Genomic DNA, 12,431 nt, shown 5'->3' with positions numbered 1-12,431 from the left:
CTTTTGGATTTTAATTAGTCTTAAACCTATATATATATATATATATATATATATAAAACTAAAACCAATCCGTTGAATCCTTCCAATGATAATTAAAATTTACATATAATTTATTTTCATGAATCAGTGCTTCCATTTTTATTAAAAATTAAAAATATTAATTAAAAAAAAAAATCACTCCCTGGTCCCTGCCTAGAGTGAGAGTGAGAGCATGAAAACAACCGGTCACCAAAGCAAGTTCAACTGGTCATAAAATAAAATATTACTGATGGCAAAGTGGAAGGTGGAAAGTGGAAAGAGATTGAATGCATTGGCAACAAAAAGGAGAGTATAATAAATAAATAAATAAATAAGTAGAAGATCTATAATTCATTATAAAATGCTATCTTGTGCATTCCACCACCTCCACCTTCTTCTTCTTCTTTTGCTTAATTATCACTAGATTAATTCATTATTTGGAGTTTTCTAATTGCAGCTCAGAATGGCCCCCTTTCCCATTTAATATCTCACACAAAGACAACACAAATAGACCCCATTATTCATTTTCACATAATTAGATCCTAATTTCAGTGATGGGAGTGATTTATTTAAACTAGTGTTTGGAGTGAGAACAACGGTGAAATATTTTAATCATTAATAAATAATCTAAAAATATTTGGGCTCTTACTTATTTAGCAATAAAACAAACCTCTAAGAAATTAAAATTTAAAAGAAAAAGAGATGTGAAATACTAGCAAGAAATTTTACCTTTTTTTAAGGGGGCGATTGGTGAAAATCCATGATTAGACGGGCGTGATTCTCATATCGACAAGGACGGTTCAGATCAACGGCCAAGAGGATCCCACGTCATGTTACAGCAAGCGAGAAACAAACGGCTAGAAGTCGCCCCACGTGTCCTCATGGGTACGTTCCAAGAAACTAAGATCTGACGGTCCAAAACACCAACCCCGAAACGAACGGCTTCCGTAAACCCACGTGTTTCCACGGATGCATTCCAAGAATCAAGTCCAACGGCTGAGAATCATCGCCTCTTCATCGAAGTCCCCACCCCCAAAAAGAAGCAAGCGCGAACGAAAAAGGAGCCATTTTTATGCCGCAAAACCCCGGCCAAGCTCCTCAGCTGGCTTCCCAGAATTCCCACAAATCCTAGATAATTCCCCCAAATCTCTTCTTCTCCGATGATCTCCGAGCTGTTCTGAATCTCCGGAGCTATCGAATTTCATGGCGGATTCAGACAACGAGTCGGGAGGGGCGAAGGAGCAAGATAGGTTCTTGCCGATCGCCAACGTGAGCAGGATCATGAAGAAGGCGCTTCCGGGGAACGCGAAGATCTCCAAGGAGGCCAAGGAAACGGTGCAGGAGTGCGTGTCGGAGTTTATCAGCTTCATCACCGGCGAGGCCTCCGACAAGTGCCAGCGAGAGAAGCGGAAGACCATCAATGGCGATGACTTAATCTGGGCCATGACGACACTAGGGTTTGAAGAGTATGTGGAGCCTCTCAAGTTATATCTTCAGAAATTCAGAGAGATGGAAGGGGATAAGCTTGGACCTGGCTCAGCACAGCAGCACAAGGACTCTGGGAATGGCGGCGCCATTGCTAACAATGTGAATTCCATGTTCATGTATGGAAGTGGGAGCTCTACTTCTTCAGCTGCACGACAAGGAAGAATATGAGTATGAACTTCTTTTTGAATTCTGTCTTTGCATTGAGATGAACAAGATTGAGATTAAAAATTTGAGCTTGGTGATGAGTTTTAGTTTTTGTACAATGATACTTGCTATGTAGAGTGTGTGAATTTGTTTCTTAAATGAATTGGGTTTTCTGTTTGTCTTCAATGTCTTCTACTTTGTCAAAAAATGAAAAAGTTAAATAAACTCAGGAATTGTACCTTTTGGTTGGATTAGAACTTAGAAGCCAAACTCTCTGTTTCGGCTTCAAGTACTCCCTGTACAAATATATACAGATTGATGAACAGTGTAAGTTAACTGTGTTTAGTTATGAGATGTGAGTGTCATGGTACCTTAAGAATGATAATAGCAGCTTTCTTGTCCAGAACTTCATTGTATTCACTGCATGATAATGTCTGGAATAGACAAAAGTTCGGTAAAGTTATCGCCTTTTTTTGTTGAAATGAATTGAGTAAAAAATTCAGGCTTACTTGTATGCAATTTGGACAACCGGCATTAGTTGAGCAACTGCATGCAGTAACAAGCTCCAAGGAAGCTGTCAAGAGCTCTCTGAATAGTAGCTGAACCTGTTGAAAGTTTCAAAGAAGGGATTATGTTCTTATGTCCTTCAACTCTTTCTGATGATTATGTATTTTGATATGTGTTTTCAACTTTCAAAAAGAACCAAGATAGCATTACAGAGACAATATTAGATACCTTTTTCGAAATACCAATGCCTCCAGGATGTTGATCATACAACAAAATCCTTTCAGGAATTTTACGGGTTTCGTGGGGATTTGCACATTCTGAACGTAGATCAGAAGCATTGCACATCAAGTACCTATCAGAAGAAGAATGAGTGATCATGATCAAATTTAATTTGTTAGCTTAACTGTGAGGAAAGCATTTAATATGATCAATGCTTGGCCTTTACTGAAAGGTGTAATTCAAATCTACAGGAGATCTTATTCACAATATAATAGCAAATGGGAAAACCAACATAGGGAAATAATTTTTGAAACAATAACCAAATCAACATGTAATATTCCCATTATATATGTATTCTGGATAGGAAAGACTCACAAGGGGACTACATTAAGAAGAGCATGAGAAGCCGCATGCTGGCCAGCTCGGAAGGGGAGCTTTTGAATATCCACTGCTTTTCTGATTGATGGCGGAACACGAATCCAAACTGCCTGTTTTATTATATGGAAAAAGTGAAGCATGAGATAGATATACAATGATATGAACTGCTGTTTGACATTAAACTCGATTTGCAATAAAAAAAAAAACACAAGCCTGTGATTCATATGAGAATGAAGGTAGATTTAGTTCAACACTATCAAATATCTGGTTGCTCGCCCTCCAAATGCGATAAAAACCAAACCATTTGGTTGTTACTGTGCAAGTATTTGCTTGAGCAGTTGTCGCCATTTTATCTGGTTCAGTTGTCTTCACTTGTGGATAGGCCTAGCAACAGGAAGGAACAAAACCAAGCTCAAGATTATTCAAAAACAGCCAATGCGGCACAACAAATAGGAACTTTGAGTATTCATGTTATGTAATTTATGATTTATAAATGATTAAGAGAAATACAAGATTGCCTCCAATGACATGAATGTCTGTGTAGTCTCGTGTCTTGGTGAAATACTTCAAGTCAGCTTTCAAGCAGAAGGCAACTTTTAAAGATAAATCTAAAGCTTCCACCAGATAGGTTTTGCCTTGGTGCATGTAGACAGCTCCTTCATAGACCTGAGCAAAAAATCACAGGCAATGGGGTTATAAATTACAAAATAAATTAGCAATTCAATGCTGAAAATGTACCCGAGTCTATTCCAACTAGTTCTTCCACTAAAACAGTCAAAAGCAGGCAGTAGTTAAGACGGATGCACAGGAAAAACATAATAGTAAAAGAGAGAGAAAAGAACATTCTAGAAGAACATATGGAAATATAATCCAGGTGACCAAAAACTCTGGAAAATAGCAACTAAACGAATGTCGAAACCTCAACCAGTGAACAAAAGAGAAAAAGCCATCCACAAGTTTCATTAAGTGAAACAAAGCAGGGCAGGATCCACATCTTGTCAAGAATAAATGCTCACAATATGTAATAAACAGATAGATCATGTACCTTGCAAAAGAATCAAAATCAAGAGTATTTATCAGCTAAAGATTTTTTTCAGTACTTGCCATATGCACCTGCCTTATAATCAGAAGATCGAGGACAGAAAAGCCTTATATCTCTATATGCTTGCTTAATATTTCTTGTACGGTGCACTGTGTGAACGCCTGAACTGTCTTTGTAGTTGCTTAGTTTTGGTTTGTGGAACCACAATGTCCACATTATCATAAAAATAATTTTAAAAAAAAAGAACCTAAGGTAAATTCTATCATACATTCATTTGAAGCAAAGGTAAGAACAGGTAACCATAAGACATTGATTGCAAGGATCACAGAGAAGAAGATATGAAGACCTCAAGAAATGAAGGAAGATGCTGTTGAACAAACAAATAGTGCCCCATGCAGTAGCCAAACAGCCTATTGCATAATACAATATGCATTCTAAGGTTGATGTGTACACTGTATTTAACTACCAGCATGCAAGGTTGTCAGTTTGTCAACGTTTGACCCAACCAGACAACATGACCCGCGTTAGATGAGTTAGGCAAATAGAGATTATATTTAAAAGGATTCACCCCTTTACCCTAAAAATTAGGCAGCCGGTATCAATCCAAAAACCTATCTAATGACTCATGTAACCCGTATAGAATATACAATTATAGCAATTTTATTTATCTCACTTTATTACTGAAATAACTACTGAAATTTTTTTAGATTTTAAATAATTATGTTTTAATATGTAAATAATGGGAAAGATTAAATACTTTACAAACATTTATTTCCTACTAATCATGTTATGGGTTATGTATATATATATCCCTACAAAACCCCAATCTTATATATATACCCATCACAAAGTTTTCCATTGTATATATATCCATGACAAATTGAGATTGTTGTATAGATTTTCTTAGAACCCATTGATTACTAAATTAAACCATTAAATTAATTTCCAAACTAAACCACATTCCTCACTTAAATTTTTCTTCTTTTAAATATTTATCAAGTGTATAAAACAATTATATATATATATATATATATAAAAACTCAAATTGTAAAAAATGCACAAGCAAAAGTGAATGCATAACTTATATAATTATATTACGGAATGTGAAACTTATATATATAAGGGGCATAAAAGACGTTTCACGTATTTTCTATCCATTATTTAATGATAATAATCAATAAATTGTAATTAGATTTACAGGGGGTGTGTGTATATATGGAAGGAGAAACTTTACGGGGTATCCGTGCAATTCCCCTTTTTTTTGTGTGAGAGGGTCAAAAAACATGAATAATCTAAAATGGCTGAAACAAGTTGATTGCATCAACATGGACGTGATCATATAGTTTATAAATAGATTGATGGCCAAGATTGGATCAACCCATATATTATCCAGGTTGGACAGATTTGGACATTAGACCCAAAACTTGACCGGACCCAACTCATATAACAAATGAGTTGAGTTCAAGATCGGCATAAATGGGCCATGTCAAAACTTGACCACACCTAAACCTAACCAACTAACCCCAGTTAGGCACCGGTTGCATCATGCATGCATAAGCATACTACACGTGCAATAACAAGAAGTGATTATTGTCAATGAAGAGAATATTGTCATTAATGCTGGTTATGTGAACAAATTGCATATGATAAATCAATATAATCCAACTATTATTGTTCAATCACTTACTCTATAAAGTGAAGAGTAAAGAAACTGAAGTTTGGCAAGATAATAAGGGGAATTAATAGTCATAAATTAGCAAATTTATAACAGAAAAAACCAGCTAATATTATTGTTTAAAGAACGCACCTGAAAGAAGGCCCTGCTGTCCTCAATTTCCTCAAGGATCTCATTGCTGAACTTTTCAATGACTTTGTACTTCTCAGACTCTATCATTCGAATACTGAATGCTCGAGATGGCTTTTCCTGCAAAAATGCAAAAGCGGAATAAAACATCTAAGCAATCTAAGATAAATTTCCATGATAATAATGAAATGGAGAACTATATCATTTACACACATTCATACCTCTGGTCCTATATAACTCCATAAGTTTTCCGGGGAAATAACCAGAGACCCTTTGTTCTTCAAATTCATGATTGCATTATTTAAATGAGACCCAAAATGGTATTCGTCATATTCTAAACACAAAGGCAATTCAAGTGCAGCACATGCAATGTGCTGCTCTAGCACCTACAAGATGAAAAAGAAAATTTCAGAGACAGGATTTGGTCAAAGACCAGAATCCGAAAAAATTTGGACAGGACAGCATATTCTAGTTTATCAGAGCTATTAATTAAGATGATCAAACCTTCTCATTATCAGCATCAACAAGGACATGCTCAACTGGATGTTGGAAAAGCTTATTGGGAAATCTCATGAAATACTGATCCAGTGGGCCTTCAAATGCAACATAGATTGCCAGGGACGGTCTCCCTCTTCTTCCAGACCTCCCAGCTTGTTGCCACAGGCTGCACTTTTATACAATTATAATTGATAAGAAGTTTCAAATGAAAAATGCCACAAGAATTATATGGACAAAATTAGAAAACTACTTACCTAGCAATACTGCCAGGAAAACCAAGATGTAGAGTTGCGTCAATATGTCCTACATCTATACCAAGCTCAAGTGCATTTGTCGCAGCAACACCCCAAAGCTTTCCCCCAAACAGATCTGACTCTATCTTCCGTCTATCCTGATACAAAAACAGATAGCATGGGAGCAGAACCAGAGATTAAAACAAATTTGAGGTTGTGTGTGTTAGAATGTATGGATCAAGGCCAATGGTAATTTCACTACTTTATCATGTAAAATTTGACATTATGTCATCATGAACAACTAGACATATACCTGGTGCAGTCCAATTTAGAACTAAAATGGAAAGGCAGTGAATCTACATAGATTGTCAATTTCATTGATAAAGACAAGTCCAGCCTGTATTACCTTTAAAATATTTCTATACAGATATAACAAAGGAAATAAAAGACCTGAGGATTATAGCCACCACGATATGCACAGATAGTCCCAGCAAGAGCCGGTGCAGTCACTTGAAGGATTTCACGCCTGTTAAAATTGGAGAAATTGTAGCCATCTTACATATCAAATCGTGGAAAGACAATGTATGCAAGACATATAGACAAAATAGACATATTCCTCCAACCAATGCTGATCCAGCAGGAATCTTCAATGAGGATGAAGTGACATACGTATAGCATAGAACTAGTTCGCTGAGTTTCCGTGTCTTACAAAACGTGATGCAACGCAGCCCATGTTGAACCATTTCAGCAAAAAGATAAGAGATCTCCAAAATTGGGCTGCAAATCATAAAAACAATGAGGAAAATCTTCATTGTATGGAAAGAAATTGTTATAAAAGATTTGTGCACTGAGATCTTTAAAATCTTATCAGTTGAATATAACCATAGTTAATTACAATCATCAACCCACGTGATCACTACCTTTAATTTTAATATAGTTCTTAAATTTGTTCCTTCAATAAAGACGGGAGGACTGTCGACAGCGGCAAGCAATAGAAGGATCAAGTAAAGAATGTCTACCTCGAACGTGTAGTCAAAGCTTCTCCATGTGGAGATCCATGGTTACTTTTGTTGTGGTGCTTTGATCCCTAAATAATTAAAAAACACACATTCAACGTTTTTGGAACCTACAGATGAATCTAAACCTTTGTCTTAACCAGCATGCAGGAGGTACCTTCATGACTGTTAACGGAGGATTCCACAAAACAAAATATTTTGGACCGGAAGGGCTTCCATCATTCTGAACCAATTCCAATGTACTCAAGTTGGCAAGCCCCTGTACGATTACAAAAATTATACGCCATTGTCAATAGATTACCAAAACCATGGAACTACATGGAAACTTCATTACGAGCTTTTGGCCTTTCTCAAGAAATTTCAGGACATGGTTGTTTAAGGTCTAAAATGAATACACCTGCTTGACCTCTATGGGAGTGGACTGTGTAGTATATATCAAATCACAAACCAAATTCCTTTAAGTTTTCTGGTGAACGTGGAACACTTAAGAGATTCTTAAAGAATCAGACCCTATTCATAACTACCCTGACAAATCAAAACTCATGTCTGCTTTGTGCATGGAACTTACATTTTACCCCAAGTTATTAATAAATAAATAAATAAATATAAAAATCAAGTTTAATGTTTAGGCCAAAACCATCACATGCATGCACATGGGCCTGTTACAAGACTTAACATCAGTTCCTCAATTGATGGTTGAGATTGTAATGACAGGGTAAATTAAAAGCGGAATGAACCTACAGGGACCAGATGGAAACCTATATAAAATTTCAAGGGTTTTTTTTTTTAATTAAATTCTCCCTGAAGTAATTTAATCATTAACAGATGTTAATGAAGAAGGAACTGTACATCATGTGAATACAAGATAAACAATATAACAGTATAATCTCAGTTTCCAAAGAATAGTAGGTAAAAAAGTTAATATTCAGTTTAATCCATGAATCCCTAATTAAAATAAAAGAAGAATATGTTATAATCTGATGGTTCATAACATACCATAGCATGCTCACGTGGGTTTGCAGAGCGTTGCAGTACAGAAAATGAAGGAAGGATCACTACCATGGACTGCATATATCAAGAAAACACTTGCTTGAGCAAAGAAAACAAATGCAACATTATACAAGGAAACCACTTGCTTCAAATGGAAATGCCATAGAGTACCATGGGAGCATATCCTCCGCAGTCTCCTTAAGATTAGTGCTGAATGGCATCCAAATGCTCCTTTATACATATGAGTTTCATCAATCACTACAAATCTGAAAGTGTCCAGCATTTTGACCGCATTTCATAAAAGTTAATAATTTATGAGGGTTTAAAAAGCTTGCACTGCAAGGGAGACCTAAAATAAATAATGTAGATAAAATCTTATCAGCATGCACTTTTATTACCTGAGATTTATTAAAATTCGTTGAAACTGTCTATGATATGGCAAGATTGACATGTGTAACATATCTGGATTGGTAATCAACTACAAGCATGCAACACCAGCGTCAGCAATAATCCACAGTTGCACATATAACAAGGGAAAATATCATCAGAAAGCTGCATTTTACCAATCGTGCATTATCCCTTATCCACATACGATGTTCTTGGGAAGTATCACCATCATATATACCAATATTAAAGCTAACACTTAAGCTCCTTGTCATCTCCAACAACGCTCTAAGCTGATCTTGAGCTAAAGCCTGCATGACACACTGGAATTGCTTTTTTCTCATGTGGAAACCACTACATCAAAGTGCTCACCCAGACATGACAGCATGTATATAAACAAACGGCCAGATAGGCTAACCAATTCTTCCGATACCAAAACCAGTTAAAGAACTAAAAACATATGAAACAAAACTCTACAAGTTCTAAAAGGGAAAAGGTTTCTTGTCATGAACCTTGGTTGGAAATATATAAAGGGCACATGATGACGTATTCTGAGAAAGGTGCTCAACAACTGGAAGATTGTAGCACAAAGATTTTCCACTTGAAGTGGACGTTGCCACAACAACATTTTTCCCAGTAACTGAAGCTTGTATGGCTGCAGACTGCAAATCATAGCAAAAGGTTAAAACTAACTACAAGATGTGGAACCTTCTTCAACTTTTAAGATGGTAAAAAGCAACACCTGATGGCTATATAACCTGGAAAATCCAAGGCTTCGGAGTGCTGCTCTAGAGTTTTCTGACAAGACATCCGGAAAATCTGCATAGGCTGGCAGTTTTGCATCTATCTTTTCTACATGCACCATCTACAGAAGTTAAAAAGAGCAAAAATTAAGAATGCTCCATCCTTATCTTTCCTTAATTTAATCGTAAATAAGAGTAAAACCTGCCCACGCATGCCAATGCCCTTTCTGAGATGATCAATCATTTCAATGGGTCCCAACTGGGTTTGTTCCTGTAAATGATAGTTCATGGAAACTTTCAGGTGTCACGTATAAAAAACATGACAATCACTCTATAGAAGGCTATAGCTGTTATATTAACATAACTTATACATGTCTATAGCTCCTAACAGTTAATAATTAACAGTTAACAGTTAATAGCAGTCAATTGAACAGCCTAACAACAGGAGCCACTTAAATAAAAGAAGAGAGACAAGCTCACACAGCATCGAGAGGCCAATGCTCTGTTCTTAATCAAGTTTACTTCAGAATCTTTCAGAATATCAACATGGTTGTCCACATATGTAAGAAGATCTTGTAAAGAGCAGCACAGAGGTATGCCAGTATCTGACTGTGTTTTCTCCTGTAGATGAAAGCCATATATGAACAGCCAGATCCTCCAGAACTTAGATTAAAATCACAATCATAATAACAATAATAAAATTAAAGTTTAAACAGAAGCTAAAATGAACATACCATATAAATTTTTATAGTCATCCACAAATCAGTTTTAAACAGAAGCTCCCTTCTTTCTATAGCATTTACAATGGTTGACGTAGATACCGCTGCAGGTTTCCTACCTGCAAAAACACACAGGTGTATAGAGTTTAATCCCCTCATACAAGGAAAACAATTCAAAGGGGAGAAATTTCATACATCTTACCAGCCCTTGATCTAACTGCAAGTTTAGGTTTATCTACCAAGAATGTTAAAGAATCACTGATGATAATGGCAAAGGTTGATTTTGCAAACATTCTTTTTTCTTTCCCAAGAATTACTACAACCTGAAAAGAGAACATAAGAATGCACCTATAATTTTTCTGAAAACATTACTTTTGTGTGTCAAACTTTAAAATAATTGTGTAGCTATATATAGAAATATTAGATAACATCTAACTAGATGCTCAATAGTAAATAACAATCAAAAGTTATAGAGCCTTGGACTACTAGAGCATAAGCTGCAATTCTTAAGATCATATTTTTACAACTTTTAGACATTGCATTAGGGATATAGGTTCAAACTAATGTATTAAGCAAGCCCATAAGCAATGTCTCAAATATTGGCAGTATCAGGAAAAGAATGGAGTTTCACAACCAAAATAGATTTTCCCTTTTGATTCCTTGAACAAGACTACCCAGCAAATTAATATAATTGATTTCCAATTAAATAACATGAAAGCATTTGGAAAATAAATTACCTTAGGACATAAACGTGAAAGATTCTCCACATCTGAAATACAAAGATCATCAAGTCCAAAAATGCTAGCATGTTTGAGCTCTTCCTTTAAAACAGACAAAGTCATGCACTTCTGTTCCATTTGACAGAAAGCATACATAATATTCAGCAAAGTAAAGGTCTTCAAAACTTTCTTCAACCAAAACTGGCAACTGCACTCTTCCGCCTTGTCTGCGATCTTAACTGAACCCTCAAACAACAAACATTTACCCGACGGAGAATCTGACAAACAATTCACTGATTCCACCAACTGAAGAACCTTGCCACAGGTTTCTCGATCAAACACATTTTTTGACTTAGAAGAGAATATATCCCAGAGTGTGCAATTCATAACAGTATCTTTCTTGCGTCTTTTAAAAGATTCCTTACCAGAGCTTTCACTCCTTAAAACTTCATTTTTTGAGCTACCAGCATTGTTTAATGCACCAAAACTAGTCGGCATTGAATCATCTGGCAAGATTTCAGATATAGATGAAAGATCATTCATAATCTCTTTCCAAGCAGAGTGGGAAGCCTCATGCATCACGCCTAGCTCTGTAGCTGCCGATTGGGTATTGATCTCCTCTGGGTGATCATTCCGAGGTGATACAACTTGTGTTTTCTTAGCGAAGGGCACAAGAACCAAAAAATCACCATCATCAATCGAAACACTATCAATGCGACTCTCTAATCTCAATTTAGAACCCTAGAAACCATCATAGCATCAGAAACGAGAAAGAAAAAACACAAATATATATATATATATATATTGAATTTAAACAAGAAGCGAATGAAATGGGTAAATGTAGAGGCATATCTCGAATCATACCTTGAAAAACAGATGAAAATTCGAAGATTTCTTGGCAGCGATGAACGATTCCTTCAACGAGGCCTTCAAATCAGCGATTGAACAGTTCAGTGAGATCGAAACCTTCGTCGATTGGCCATCAAGACACCGGATTTCGATCAATCGCTCCATTTCCACCATCGCGAGATCGCCGGAATTAGGGCTTCCTAAAGCCCTAAAAACGTTTTGGCGGGTAAAAGAGAGAGTGACACGTGGTGGGAGCCGATCCGGTTTCCCGCCAGGACTGCAAGGTCATTTTAAAGTTTAATAAGGGTATATTTGGAAAATAATCCCAAGGCTCATCATGGGCCGCGATTATAATCATTTGGGCCCTTAATTGGGTTCTAGTTCGACCCTAACCCAATGGAATCCAGCCCAAAAAACTCATAACATTACTTATTATTATTATTATTATTATTATTATTATTTTTACTTTTATTTAAGTTACCGTAAAAATTAATACAACAACCTAAAATTTGGTTCATTATTCATTTTGACTCTTATAATATCATAATATATATCTACACATTATAATCTTTTAATTACATAAATTTACTTATTTTTTTATCCCTAAACAAAATAGATTTGTTTATTTCGACTTTTTTAGTCAATTTAGTAGTTGATACAGCTAAATAGGGAAAATTTTG

General features: G+C 35.9%; 2 protein-coding genes across 2 annotated transcripts; one reads left to right on the top strand and one right to left on the bottom strand.

The window, feature by feature from the left end:
* Window positions 1-647: 647 nt before the first annotated feature.
* On the top strand, window positions 648-1,836 carry LOC120274481 (nuclear transcription factor Y subunit B-3-like). The gene has a single exon (XM_039281022.1). It carries the CDS (start codon window positions 1,222-1,224, stop codon window positions 1,672-1,674), a length of 453 nt encoding a protein of 150 aa, XP_039136956.1. The 5' UTR covers window positions 648-1,221; the 3' UTR covers window positions 1,675-1,836.
* Window positions 1,837-1,883: 47 nt separating this feature from the next.
* Window positions 1,884-11,940, bottom strand: LOC120274477 (uncharacterized ATP-dependent helicase YprA). The gene is given in 28 exon segments (XM_039281019.1): window positions 1,884-1,946; window positions 2,022-2,084; window positions 2,160-2,255; window positions 2,386-2,509; window positions 2,752-2,864; window positions 2,968-3,138; window positions 3,265-3,420; window positions 5,604-5,720; window positions 5,822-5,986; window positions 6,105-6,264; window positions 6,353-6,489; window positions 6,782-6,857; window positions 7,001-7,108; window positions 7,351-7,418; window positions 7,505-7,606; window positions 8,344-8,370; window positions 8,372-8,412; window positions 8,509-8,603; window positions 8,736-8,815; window positions 8,901-9,032; window positions 9,234-9,383; window positions 9,464-9,586; window positions 9,667-9,735; window positions 9,945-10,085; window positions 10,199-10,302; window positions 10,386-10,506; window positions 10,921-11,643; window positions 11,767-11,940. Coding segments are annotated over 28 exon segments (3,666 nt in total). The 5' UTR covers window positions 11,926-11,940; the 3' UTR covers window positions 1,884-1,901.
* Window positions 11,941-12,431: the final 491 nt, after the last annotated feature.

The sequence above is a fragment of the Dioscorea cayenensis genome, chromosome 13, assembly GCF_009730915.1.
Source record: "Dioscorea cayenensis subsp. rotundata cultivar TDr96_F1 chromosome 13, TDr96_F1_v2_PseudoChromosome.rev07_lg8_w22 25.fasta, whole genome shotgun sequence".
In the NCBI taxonomy this organism is placed as follows: domain Eukaryota; kingdom Viridiplantae; phylum Streptophyta; class Magnoliopsida; order Dioscoreales; family Dioscoreaceae; genus Dioscorea; species Dioscorea cayenensis.
This window is presented reverse-complemented; position numbering and strand designations above follow the sequence as displayed.

Coding starts and splice junctions, on each gene's coding strand:
- LOC120274481 (XM_039281022.1), top strand. CDS start 1,222: ATGGCGGATTCAGACAACGAGTCGGGAGGGGCGAAGGAGCAAGATAGG.